The sequence below is a fragment of the Salarias fasciatus genome, chromosome 19 (assembly GCF_902148845.1).
Source record: "Salarias fasciatus chromosome 19, fSalaFa1.1, whole genome shotgun sequence".
NCBI lineage: Eukaryota > Metazoa > Chordata > Actinopteri > Blenniiformes > Blenniidae > Salarias > Salarias fasciatus.
In genome coordinates, this window is record NC_043763.1 from 11817488 (window position 1) to 11830407 (window position 12920).

A 12920-nucleotide genomic window follows, 5' to 3' on the forward strand; every position below is an offset into this window, starting at 1 on the left:
ATTCTCATGGTATTATTTTTATTGGTCATTCTCAATCCCAATGTCAAACACATAACAAAATTTCACCATGAGTGGGCCAGACTGGTAAAAAAGTGCTGCAATATACATGTCAAAAATGTCTTTATTTTCACAAAACCAAGCAATTATTATTGAAAATTAAAGTAATTGCATCGTAATGTTACTTTAAACAATACACTCCGGTTTAAAATACAATGAAATGTTCCAAAAACATCTATAACTGCTGCATTATGCACATTATTAAGAAGTCGGCCCAACAGCAAGACTGTTAAACTAATGCTAGTTTTAATGGCAGTATCATGGATATCTCAGTTCGACTTTCAGTGTTGTGTCAGCTACTTTAAGAAATTTCTCAACTTTCTTTACAATTTGCTCAGTGTTTTTTTTTTTCTTGTGTCCTGGATTCATGCCTCTTGTGGGCCAGTTTTGGCCCATGGGCCTTATATCTGACACCCCTATTCTACTTGTTGCACAACTTTTGAAGTCTTTGGTTGGCCATATGTAAACATATCAACTAGAGTGAAACAGGAAAGCAGACGAGACCTGTTAAAAAAAAGTCATCTTCAGTTTCCAAATCATACAAGTTAGGTTGACTAGGCAAAGTATTTGTAATTAGACTGCTTTAACCAAACGTTTCCGATAAAATGCATCTGTGGAATCGTAGTTGTTTTACTCGAATATGTTTTGGGTTGAAATGATGTCCCCCTCGATATGTTTTCGTTTTTAGAGCATTTTGTACAAAGTGTACCAACTATCGTGGAGCTGAGGTTTCAGTAATTGACTCAAGATATGTGGAACAGTGACTAAGAACTCAAAACTTAAGGCGGTCAAAGACAGGCGTATTACGTGTAAAATGATCGCAAAAGACACACGAAATCAACCCAGCAACAAAGACACATACATCGTCGTGTTATGTCATTATTCCGGCCAATATTCAGTGAGTAATTTTAACAGAAAATGCGCCTTTTTTTCCAGGTAATTCTGTTGGGATTTCGACAGCTGCATTCCTTCAACAAACAGGAAGCACAATGCGCTGCTAAAAAATCCGATTGGCGTCGCCGTGACCCAATCACAGCTCAGCAGCGCCCCGATTGGCCAATCGTCTTAGAGAAGAAGGGCGGGACTTCCTGTAATGTGATGCAAATTGGTCGGCAAAAGCGCGTTAGTCCCGCCTCTTTGTGTTTCCCGCACCGTCAATCAAAATAGAAAAAAATCGACCCGAATTCACCGATCAACACTAGCCCGCCTTTGATAAAATAATCATGTTCGGAGTTCAGTTGATCCGATAATCTTCCCGATTACTACCAATCACGCTATGACTGGTACGTAAACATTTAGGGCATCGAAGCGCGCGACTACTCGGTGAGTTTGTGGAGCTACAGCGAGGCGAGCTGCGTCTTTTTATCTTTGCTCCGCTGCTAACTAGCTCGATATGGTTAGCTGACCGAGCTAGCTGGCTAGCCGCGGAGTTCACAAAGTAAACAGTCGATCTGAGCCCGAACAGCCCGACAATCTCCGCCGCAAAGTTGAATTTCACATTCGGCTCCTTTCGGACTGGAGAGTGGGGATGCTTTGCGAGCTTTTCTGGCAGGCAGGAGTTGAAGATTACAGAGTTTTGCTGAGTTTCCCCCTCTCTCCCTGCTAGCGCCAGAGCAGCCTCTGAAACAAGGAGAAATGGCGTCCGCGGACGTGGACAGCAGTCAAAGCGAGTTTCTGCAAGCCGGCGGCGCCGCGGAGACACAGGTATCCCCGCATTTCACAGCTCGTCTTTCTCGCTCGCTTTCGAGTTCTTGGTTGTGATTTTGAGAGCATGAAGTTCACACGTTTTAACATTTTGATGGCATGGGGTGAAAGCCGTACACTTCCTGTGTTCCCCTCAATAACGGCCACCCACTTCACCCCCGTAAAACCCGCCCATAGTGGGTAGGACACTGAAGGCAGTCACTCGGGTCGGCTGGCTGGAAGATAGCCGGTGTGTCTTGGGTCGGAGGATGCACGAGTTGCGATACTTGTAGCAGAATATAGTGCACATAATCGGAACAAGTGGCGTTCAATTGTGTGTTGTAATAGCCACCCATCCCCCACACCCAGCTCCCAGCCTGTTATCTGCTCGGCGTGCCGCTGGCTGCATGTCCTCTGGATGTTTGATCGTTTGTTCGTTCTGTCACGATCTGCGTTTTAACACCCTTCACTAAATCACAGATCTGTTCTCGATCCGCCCCGGCAGAGGATAATTAGGCCCGGCTTTCACAAACACTTCCTTAAAGCCCGCGTTAAATGTCTGCCCTGATGTGCAGCTCATTGTTTTATTTATAGTGTTTGGTGGCAGGTTGGTTCAATTATGACAATTTTAAGGTGGAGTTCTTGCACAATTATATACTTCATTCTGACCTTTAAATGATAGGGATCGTGTTGTTATGGTGCCTCAAATCCAGCATATCATCATCAAGGAAATTTTAACCCTTTGTAGGTGAACTGATGTGTACATCTATATTCATCTTTTATGTGAAAATCATTACTACTTAACAAAACCTGTATAAAAAGTGAGATGCAAAGTGGGGCTCTGGGGCCGATCTCTGCTCACTAGTCAGGGTGCGCTCTGGACAAGTTGCTGGTCCATCGCAGGTCAAATGAACACATTTACTTCAAACTTGAACCGGGGACCATCTCGCTGTGAGGACAGTATTCTCCACTGCTTTATCGTTTATTTCTGCTTCATTTTATGCTAAAATCATAGAGACTGAAACCGATTCCACTCAGTGTTTGAGGGTCTAACCTGCACAGGTAATCCTCTGTAATCATCATCTGCTTCCGGATATCTGTTTTCATGCTTATGGCGGTTTGCTGGTGTGGAGATTTGCACTCTCACCTTACAGTCTTTTTGCATGGAGCTCCCGTGTTGCATTGTTTGGTTAACTTGTGAGACTGACCTGTGAGTGTGTCTGGATATTAGCCCTGTGTTCGACCTGCACCCTGCTATCTGGGACGTCCTCCTGCCCTAGTGACCGTAACGTGGATAATGCGGGTATAAAAGATGAATGGATTAACTTCTGTTCTCCTTTGCAACCCGGGTTTACGTGTGTTTGCGTTACTGTGCGCACATACATGCAGTGCTTCATCCTAATGAAACACACACACAATCCTGACTGTCTATGCCGTCATAAAAAGCTTCACTTTGGCAAGTCTCCGTCTTTTGATGTCTTCCACAGCTTAACTTGTTCTGTTCTCTTTTTCTGCCTGTGTAGAAGTTTCTCAGTGGGTGGGCGTTTGATAAATCAGCTCAATGACAGCTTTGCAGACAATAGCCAGGCAGCTCGCTTCCTTTCCCTTTCATCCAAGCACAGGGTGAATTGCTGTCTCCTGGTAGAGGTGTGATCTGCCCTTGTTAATTAGCGCTGATTGTCCTCGCAGACGACAGACATGTCGGCCATTCAGCTGACGGGCACGGACCGCTGGGAGGTGTTAACTCCAGTCTCCACCGGGAAGGAGGACCAAGGAGTCGTTCACATTCCAAACTCGGGGATTGTCACGTCCAATGGGCAGTACGTGCTCCCCATCGGGAACCTTCCCAGCCAGCCCATCTACGTTACAGCGTCTGGGACTGAGGCTGCAGCCAATGGAGTGTCAGGCATTCAGTATCAGGTAAGAAGAATGAAACGCAACATTTCGTATAGAATGTCCATCACTCCAAGTGAGGATTGTGTTTGAAGGCGTCACCCTGTCTTCCAGGTCATCCCCCAAATCCAAAATGCAGACGGGACAATTGCAGGATTCTCAACACAGGGACTGGACGACGGCTCGGGGCAGATCCAGCTCCTCCAGGACGGCAGCCAGGGAACGATCGGGATCAGCGGCGCTTCGACGACGACCACGGACCTCCTCACGCAGGCGGGGCAGGTCCAGTCCATCCAGGGCGTGTCGCTGGCCGGCGGCTCGGCGTACACCGGGACCGTGGGCCTGCCGGGGAACATAACCTTCGTCCCAATAAACCTGGAGTCGTTAGGCCTCACCGGCGCTCAGACGGTACCCATCGCGACGGGCGTGACGCCCGAGGGCCAGCTGATCATGGGCGGCCAGGCGCTGGAGAGCCAGGGCCAGGACGGCGGTGCCAAGCAGTCGCTGGTCACAGTGAGCGACCCCAACGCCAACCAGGAGCTCTACGTGCCAACCACCACTACTTCCTCATCCGACTCCTCACAGCTGCCCGAGACCATCGACGGCACCGGCGTTCTCACCCAGGCCACCGCCGTGTCCGCAGGCGTCTCCGACCCCTCGTCGTCGGAAAACTACAACTCCCACAATCACCTGCAGCAGATCCAGGTCAGACTCTCTCTTTTTTTAGACTTTCAATAATGACGTTTCTTTTATTGTATCTTTGCACGCTCCGTCACACAGTGTTAGTCCAAATGATGATGCAAAGGAGTGAAAAATAAAATCCAGCTTTTGAGCTTCTCTATAAAATATGCAGATTTGTACTATAACAGTCCAAACCGACTTCAAATCCTTTATCTGTTGTTATTCTTGACTAAAGCCTGAGCTGGGACGAGAATGACAAACTCCTGATGGTAAAACTAGCGTCATTATATTCTGCAGGACTCTGCTGTATTTTAAATTTCCTGAAACTGTTTCCATCATTGAAATGTCGTACGAAGCTCAACATGTTATTCCAGCACAGAAAAACCCTGTAATCGGTCCTTGATGGACCAGCAGAAGAGCTCCCAAAGGTTTTGTTCTCCATGCGCCTGAAGCTCTGTCTGTGACAAGTGACCATTGTTCAGATTTGCTGTTTTTAGAGTCACTTTTTGCGGTTTGACACAACAGCAACCACGTAAACTTTCCCAGCATCTTGAAGCTCGATAAATCAAAGAGCTGAAGCGTCTACAGCTGCTTTACAGGATCCATATATTGTCTGCAAAGTTAATCGCAGTTAATTAATGTAGGGCAGACTTTAATATATAATATCGCGATTATTGCATAATTACGGTCAGGGCTTTAAATCCGTTTTAAAACTGGATTTTGAGCGTAATCATTGTATTAAGTTAGTCGACACGTCACTTTATTTTGAAAGAAAATCCAACAAGGTCAAACAGGAAATTCTTTCTCTGTTCGATTCCCAATCAAGACTCTCTGGTAAGAAATCAGTCGCTAACTGACGATGCTGCAGTTTCGACAATCAATTTAGATTCAGCCGATACCTTTGAGCGTAGAATAGATCGTGTGAATTTAAGTGAATCTGATTGGACTGATTGTTTGAACTGATGAATGCATTACGTTATGGGCTGAAAACTGCCAGCCTGAATATTTTGCAAATCAAATCAGTCAGTACAAAATGACTCATGTTTTGGACGAAGTGCTAAGAAAAGAATCCTGACAGCCCTTTTTTTTTTTTAAATTAATTTCCCAACATGGAATCAAAAACAGATGCATTTTAGCACAAAATCAGTGTTTTTATGTTACAATAATTATTAAAATCCAACAGATTGATGATTGCCTATATGAATGCTGTCAGTTGCAGAGTTCTGAACATCTTGTCTGATTTCTGTGTGGTTTACACAACACGTGGTCTGAGTGTAAAATGTGGTCAGTCTTTGAAACTAGTGTAGAAAGAAATTGCTGCTTCTTCGAAAACAGTGGTTTTGTTCCAAGAGGTTAGAGAGCAAAGCTCATAACTACAAGTTTGCTGGTTCAATTCCCACTGCTGTGGGCCCGGGGTGTGACCTCTGACCCACAAATGCTCAGGGTAATCCGGTCAGACCTGCACGGAGATGATCTGCTGTGGAAGAAAACAGCTGAAACGCAACGCAACGGCGCTGTTTATCCCATGTTAGAAGCATTTAGTGCTCACTTAAATAGTTTAGTTTTATTCATGTTATTAGGTTTTTATTTTATTTCAGGTTTATTTATATCATTCCAGTCACAATATAAACAGTTCATAACACTTGGTGTTAAAAAAAAAATGAAAAAAAAAAAAACAGTTGATACCAGTTGGAACATTTTCGAGCTGCATGGTAGGGATTGATGGTTGTGTCTAATTTTAATCTCTGATATCTGTTTAATGATCCGGCCTGATTGATGTTCTGTGAAGGATCCGGTCTCAGCTGTGTCCGTCAGTCTGTAGTCTGCTCTGCTCTGCTCTGATTTGATGCTATCGGAGATCTCGTCTTGCCACGACGGCCTGAAGGGAGCAAAAAGCCACAAACGCCAGAGCCGCTCCCCGAGCTCCTCTCCTCTCTCGTTCAGTTAAAGCGCTGGATTTTTATTGGCCTCGGCTTTCGGAGCGCATCTCTTCATGCGACGTGCTGCTCCGTGGACACGTTGTTTCCCCTTCGTGGCCAAAAGTAAAGACGAACTCGCCTGTCGCTCCTGTCGCCGTCCTGCAGGTGTCGGCCTCCAACGCCACCACCATCTCGCAGCCCATCCTGCAGCTGTCGGGGGACGGCCAGGCCCAGGTGGCGCCGGGCCAGGACCTGAACGCAGCGGCGGGTCAGACCCTGCAGAGCGTGCAGCTGGTCAACCCGGGGACCTTCCTGATCCAGGCGCAGACCGTCACGGCCACGGGGCAGATCCAGTGGCAGACCTTCCAGGTGAGCGTCTCGCCCGTTCGTCTGGCCGGCGTGGCGTCTTTCAGACGACGACGGTAATCCCGTTTCTCCCCCAGGTTCAGGGTGTCCAGTCGCTCCAGGGGCTGCAGCTGCCCCAGGGCCAGGGCCAGGCGCAGCAGCTGACCCTGGCCCCCGTCCAGACGCTCCCCATCGGCCAGACCGGCCAGGTCAGCCTCCCCAACCTGCAGACGGTCACGGTCAACTCCGTCACCCAGGCCGGAGTTCATTACACGCAGGGAGACGACACAGGAAGCCCGTGTGGTATGAACACACACACACACACACACACACATCCCAGATCCTTTGTGGTCGACCTCTGACCTCGGCACGCTCCTCCCTCCAGGCATTCAGATCAAAGAGGAGCCCGACTCGGAGGAGTGGCAGCTGAGCGGCGACTCCACGCTCAACCCCAGCGACCTCAACAACCTGCGCGTCCAGATCGGAGACGAGGACCTGGAGACGCCGAGCGGCGAGGGCAAGCGGCTCCGCAGAGTGGCGTGCACGTGCCCCAACTGCAAGGAGTCTGGAGGAAGGCGAGTGTCTGACACACACACACACATACTCACACACCTTGCTTCACCCTCCCGCCTGCTCACTCCCCCTCGTTTCCGCTGGGTTAGGGGTTCGGGCATGGGCAAGAAGAAGCAGCACATCTGCCACATCGTCGGCTGCGGGAAAGTGTACGGCAAGACGTCGCACCTGCGGGCTCACCTGCGCTGGCACAGCGGCGAGAGGCCCTTCGTCTGCAACTGGATGTTCTGCGGGAAGAGGTTCACCCGGAGCGACGAGCTGCAGAGACACCGGAGGACACACACAGGTCAGACCGGCCCGCCGGAGGGCACCGAGACAAACGTCAGGATTGTAAAGTCCTGCTTTCGCCTCACGCTCCGCTCTCGTCCCCCCCCCCCCCCCCCCCCCCCCCCCCCCTCCCCCTCCCCCGCGCAGGCGAGAAGAAGTTCGTGTGCATGGAGTGCTCCAAGAGGTTCATGCGCAGCGACCACCTGGCCAAGCACATAAAGACTCACCAGAACAAAAAGGGCGTGGTGGCCTCCTCCACGTCCCCGCCCACCACCGACACCGTCATCACCGCCGACGGCACCACGCTCATCCTGCAGACCACCACCACCCACGACCTCGTAGCCAATCAGGAGATCCCGCTGCAGCTGGTCACCGTGGCGCCCGGCGAGGTGATGGAGTGAGCGCGCGCCGCTCCGAGAACTGGCCAATCACAGGGACCTCTTGGGCTTTTCTCTTCCCCTCTCTTACCTTATTATTATTTTTTTTTTAATTTTGGTTTTTTGTTTTATTTTTTACATATGAATATATACGTAAATATATATGACAAATATATATATTTTAAGTAAGAGTTATCTTGACTTTACGTTTTGTTTTTTGCAGTCTTTTTATAGGCGGGCAAAATGAAATAACATTAAAATGTGGTTGCTATGTACACACTCGTAAATAGACACGCACACACACACACACACGTACACACACACACACACACACCGACATGCATTAACATCCACACGACAACACAATGAAATGCCTTATTTTGTATAATACTCTTGTATAAAATGCTGGAGGTGCATGTGTTTTTTAAGCTTTGCAGAAGGTGTAACTGTAATGGAGATAACTGTGTTTGTGAATGGAGGAGGAGATTTTTCTGGAAGGAAGCGGTCGAACCTCTCTGGGACAGTTCAGACGAAACGGAGCAGCGTTTTTCCTGTTTTGTTTTGTTTTGGTTTTTTTTTTCCCCCTCCCCTCTTCCGTCAGCGGCTCAGACTGGGAAGGAAAGGCCCCGGAGCTCGTCACAGGAACGAACGGGTTTGTCGTTATTTTTTTTTTTTTTGGGAATCATGGCGGCTGCTCCCGTCTCCGTGCCGACGGTACGACTGCCGCCTCCTCAAACAGTTTCACCCGTCGCTGGCGCCGCACGCCGCCGTGGGCGGAGCCTCCAGACAAGCGGATCTGAAGTCGAGGGGTGGGGGGGGATAAAGATGCAAGCTGCAACTTCTTCCAGCCTCCGATCACTCTGAGCAGAATGTCCCATCTTGTCCTCACGAGCACGCCGTCCGCTGCTCGCCCACGTTTAAAAACTCATGTCTTCTTCTCCTTTTAGCCTTGGTTTCTGTTTTTTTTTTTTTTTTGGTGTAAATTCTGTTTTGTTTTTTTTTTTGTTCTTTGTCGATCCGGGCGTCGTCTGAATCAAAGCCACATGACGGTAATCGAGAAAAACGGATGCAACAAATCAGCGGCTCCCCTGGAGGAGGAGGAGGAGGAGGAGGAAGGCTTTTCTGTCATTCAACATTCCAGTTGGACTCCAGATTATGCGGGATTCATTTTTGCAATAAGAACTGCTCTGTTGGTAATTTTGGCCAGATGGTCCCCCAAGAAACAGGAAAAAAAAAAAACAATCATGCCATTGTGTGTTTTAATTTGAATCGTCGTCTAACCGCCCCCTCCTCGGTTCGTCCTCATGTCTGTTAGCGTTCATTTTTACTTGTATATTATTTTCACCTTGTTTATAGAAAGCCATTACTTAGTTACCTTGAATTTTTTTTGTTGTATCGGAAACCTTTATTTTAAGTGATTTTTTTAATGAATTGGTGTAAAAAATTGAATGTTACTTTTGTAAAACCTTTTTTCAAATGGATCACAATAAAAGTCTGAAACCTTCCAAAAACCTGGACGGCGTTTGGGGGAGTGATCGGAAAAACGCCGCTTCTGTGAATTTGGACTAGAAGTTTGTAACCGTAAGTAAAATTGTTACTTTTTTTTGACACTGACAACACACAGGAAACCTGTGTGTTGTCAGTGTTAAAAAAACGTAACAATTTTTAGTTGTACAAACCAAACTTGTATAGAAGCATCAGTGGAAAACACAGAGTGGACACTGGATCGTTTCTTTATTGAGGGAATTGTTTAAAATTTTACAAAAAAAAAAGAGTTGAAATTAGAAAAAAATTGACAAACCCATGGACGTTACAAGAAACAGAAAATCCTCTGCCTGTGGGCAGAAAGACACACACACTCCCATCTGCTGCTTCGTGGAGGAACCGGGACAAAACTGCAGACTGACTTTTTCCTCGTGTTTTCTTGAATTATGTAAAATGTTCCCAGATCTCCACTGAGAGAGAGAAAGTCCCCGAAACCACCAGAAGACGAAGGAGAAAACGACCAGCAGGGGGGTCAGCAGGGTGACTGATCTCGCCTCGTCTTTTCGCTTTGTGCTTTAAACCACAGCCAGAACCAGGACCAGAACCAGAACCAGAACCCCGATCAGTGCAAACTAACAGACTCAAGTCCATCTCTGGGAAATCCGTACAATTTATAATCAAGACTCGCTTCACAAAAATACATTCTCATTATTTGCTCCCACACAGACAGAAACCTAGAAAACAGATGGACAGCAGGACGGACGCCGTCGGTCCCGGGCGGAGAGGGCGTCTCTTCCTCGTCCCGGCGGATCCTCACAGCTCTGTGTGGCCGTCTGACACACACACACACACACACACACACACACACACACACACACACACACACACACACACACACACACACACACACAAACAAACGCACATTTTAACTCAGGTATCAGTAAATGTATAAACAGAGCTTCAGGGAGGCGTGCCACACCTGTGCTGGTCCTTGTCGCTGTGTGGCTCACTTCGTCCTGCACCCGGGTCTGCAGACGCTTGATCTCCTGGTCGTAGTCGGTCCACTCGGACACGATCCTCACGGCGGCCTGCAGCTTGGGCTCCTTGGTCATCGGGTTGTTACACTGACATGAGAGAGAGGACATGATGAGATGATCAGACTCCTTCAGCGTGTTGATGAAACCTTCAGGAAGCTCAGCGGAAACAGTTAAAGCTGCTGTTTAACCAACGACAGGAGCTGAAAGCATTTAGAAAGACTTGTTTAGCTTCTTACAACAAGCTCAGCTTGTTCATTCGACAACTTTCCTTTTTTGTTTTGCAGGATAAGAAATTAAGTCACTTCCTGTGCAGAAAAATACACGTTTTGTAAAAGTTGAGTAGAAAATAGTATATTCGATCAGAGCTGTACTTTTTTTTTTTTTAAAAATACTTTTTCAAAATGTGTAAAAGTGTGAATAACAGAACATCAACTCTTCTTTGTACAATTTGTTTATCTTGTTCACTGCTGCCACTTCCCCATGGACACACAAACACAGGCATGTGGCAAAACACACATCCGCCCTCTTGTGGTTATTAAGAGGTACTGCAACAAAAAATACTTATCCTTTTCACTCACATCTGAAAAAGTTTTGATAGGACACACAAACAAACACACACAAACACCCACACACACACACACAGTTTGTATTTACCAGGTCTATGGTCTTGGCGCTCTTCTTGGAGCTGTCGTCACACCAGGTCTCACACCAGAGCCACTCCTGAGGGAGGGACTTTATGGGCACCTGGTGGATCATGTTGTTGGGAAGATCCTGAAGGAACAAGACAAAACAACAAAACAAAACAAAAAAACGAATTAACGGATGAAGAAACTCAAGAAGGAAAGTCTGGCAATAAAACTCAAAGCTGTGGTGGTGTGTGTGTGTGTGTGTGTGTGTGTGTGTGTGTGTGTGTGTGTGTGTGTGTGTGTGTGTGTGTGTGTGTGTGCACCTGGTCCAGGTTGGACAGGCTGTTGGGGTCCTGGCTGAGCCCCTGGTACTGTCCTCTGAGTCGATCTCCTGCTGCTATTTTCCTGAACTTCTTCAGGTCGACCACGTACAGAGCGCTGCGCACACGGAGGGAAAGGGTCAAAGCCGGCAGCGTCGGTTTGTGAGCGTTCGGCGCCGTTCGCCACGCCGCGGCTACCTGATGTGGTACTTGCGTCCCGCCAGGTGGCTCGCCCAGTAGCCCGACTTCCAGAAGCGGTAGCCGTCCATCTCCCGGCGGCTCTCGCAGAACGGCGTGTAGCCGTACGGCGCCCCCTCCAGGTCGAAGTCCCGCAGCTCCTTCAGGTCTGTGCGCACGATCTGCGGGCGACGGCAGAATCGAGCGTGAGGAATTTATAACCGAACACCGGTGAAGCGACTCGGGCTGTGGATGAGCGAACCTGGTCGGCGTCCACAAACAGGATCTTGTCGACGGCGAGGGGGAAGAGCACGTCCAGGAAGAGGATCTTGTAGCCCCAGATGATCCTCTGCTTCTCCGTCTGCTGGTGCAGCCAGCGCGGCCACTTGTACTGGACCAGCTCGTACTGGAAGCCGTACTCTCTGGCCATGCGGGGGATGAACTCCTGAGAGGAGACAGAGCCGTCAGGACGGCAGAACGCCACACAAACGCCCCGCCGTCCCGTTTCCCCTCCGCCGCCTCTTTCTTCACCTTGAAGGTCGGGGACAGGTAGTTCTTGAGGAACCAGAACTTGACGGGAGTTTTGGTGTTTTTCAGAACCGACAGCATCATAATCCTGAGATCGGAGGAGGAACCGAGACACACAGGGATCAGTGAGGGCTGTGTTCACACGAGAGGGAGAGACGTTTTCCGCCGGCGCTCACCTGAGAAACCGCTCGTACAGGTGACCCGACGCCACCGAGAAGATGTTGATCACGTCGTCCTTGTCCTGCTTCGGCTCCTCTGCTTTCCCTCCGCCTGTGAATCCTCTGAATGAAAGAACAGAAAAAAAACAGAAGAAGTCACTACATGACAGCTCGTAAATCTGAAAATCCCACAAAATAATCATGAAGAACAGATTTTATTCGGCTCAGTGACCGCAGCAGTCTTCACATAACAGATTGAAAGAGAGACGGGAAATGAAACACTTTACATGTTCAATCATCAGCTCACAGTTAAACTCCTCTGGTTCTAAAAGAAGAAAAATGTTTAAAAAACTTGAAATCTGAGGTGAACCTGGCTAAAGACTTCCAGAAGCCGGTGTCGTTGTCCTCCGTCCCGTCACTCAGCAGCTCCTCGTTGAACTTGTCCGGCTTCTTCTGGACCTGATGGACAAACGAGTCGAAGACAATAAATATTTTCAGAACATTTAATTGCTGGATGATTAGAGAAAATCCTTCCTTTGTTCCTTGTGAAACACTTTCTGCTGTATTTTATGAATGAAAGCACCGAACTGGCAACATCAGTCTGCATCAACTCTGACTGGATTTTCTCCTGGATCAATCCGTTCTGGAGTTTTTTTCCAGTGACACACATGTGAGAGACACGGCGTCTCAATGCGTCTTCATGTGGTCGAATTACCGGCACGAACATCCATCCGTCATTTTAAACGCTCGGCGCGGCGCCGCGGCGACAGACGCTAAAGTTGAATGTATGGTTC

General features: G+C 48.2%; 2 protein-coding genes across 3 annotated transcripts in view; one reads left to right on the forward strand and one right to left on the reverse strand.

Moving 5' to 3' along the window:
• The first annotated feature begins 1198 nt into the window (after positions 1–1198).
• LOC115406415 (transcription factor Sp3-like) lies at positions 1199–9093 on the forward strand. Of its 2 annotated transcripts, none has more exons than XM_030116439.1 (9): positions 1199–1340; positions 1664–1761; positions 3430–3660; positions 3748–4338; positions 6399–6602; positions 6677–6881; positions 6964–7153; positions 7241–7437; positions 7566–9093. In XM_030116439.1, the coding sequence occupies exons 1-9, from the start codon at positions 1334–1336 to the stop codon at positions 7817–7819; spliced, it is 1977 nt and encodes a 658-aa protein (XP_029972299.1). In that variant the 5' UTR covers positions 1199–1333; the 3' UTR covers positions 7820–9093. The 2 variants fall into 2 exon arrangements, with proteins under 2 accessions (XP_029972299.1, XP_029972300.1); XM_030116440.1 differs by having other exon boundaries at positions 1204–1380.
• Positions 9094–9844: 751 nt separating this feature from the next.
• Positions 9845–12920, reverse strand: part of uggt1 (UDP-glucose glycoprotein glucosyltransferase 1) — a 29107-nt gene continuing 26031 nt past the window's right edge. The window contains exons 32-40 of the mRNA XM_030116923.1: positions 12497–12585; positions 12145–12249; positions 11972–12056; positions 11703–11885; positions 11462–11622; positions 11267–11381; positions 10972–11088; positions 10260–10404; positions 9845–10113 (exon numbers count right to left, since the gene is read on the reverse strand). Coding sequence (XP_029972783.1) covers positions 10094–10113; positions 10260–10404; positions 10972–11088; positions 11267–11381; positions 11462–11622; positions 11703–11885; positions 11972–12056; positions 12145–12249; positions 12497–12585 — 1020 coding nt within the window. The 3' untranslated portion in view covers positions 9845–10093. The remainder of the gene's footprint in view (positions 10114–10259; positions 10405–10971; positions 11089–11266; positions 11382–11461; positions 11623–11702; positions 11886–11971; positions 12057–12144; positions 12250–12496; positions 12586–12920) is intronic.

What these genes read in the sequence shown, in the direction of transcription:
- LOC115406415 (XM_030116439.1), top strand. An exon ending in GCGGCGCCGCGGAGACACAG is followed by an intron (nt 1,762 to 3,429) that starts GTATCCCCGCAT and finishes TTGTCCTCGCAG; the next exon opens with ACGACAGACATGTCGGCCAT. An exon ending in CGACACAGGAAGCCCGTGTG is followed by an intron (nt 6,882 to 6,963) that starts GTATGAACACAC and finishes TCCTCCCTCCAG; the next exon opens with GCATTCAGATCAAAGAGGAG.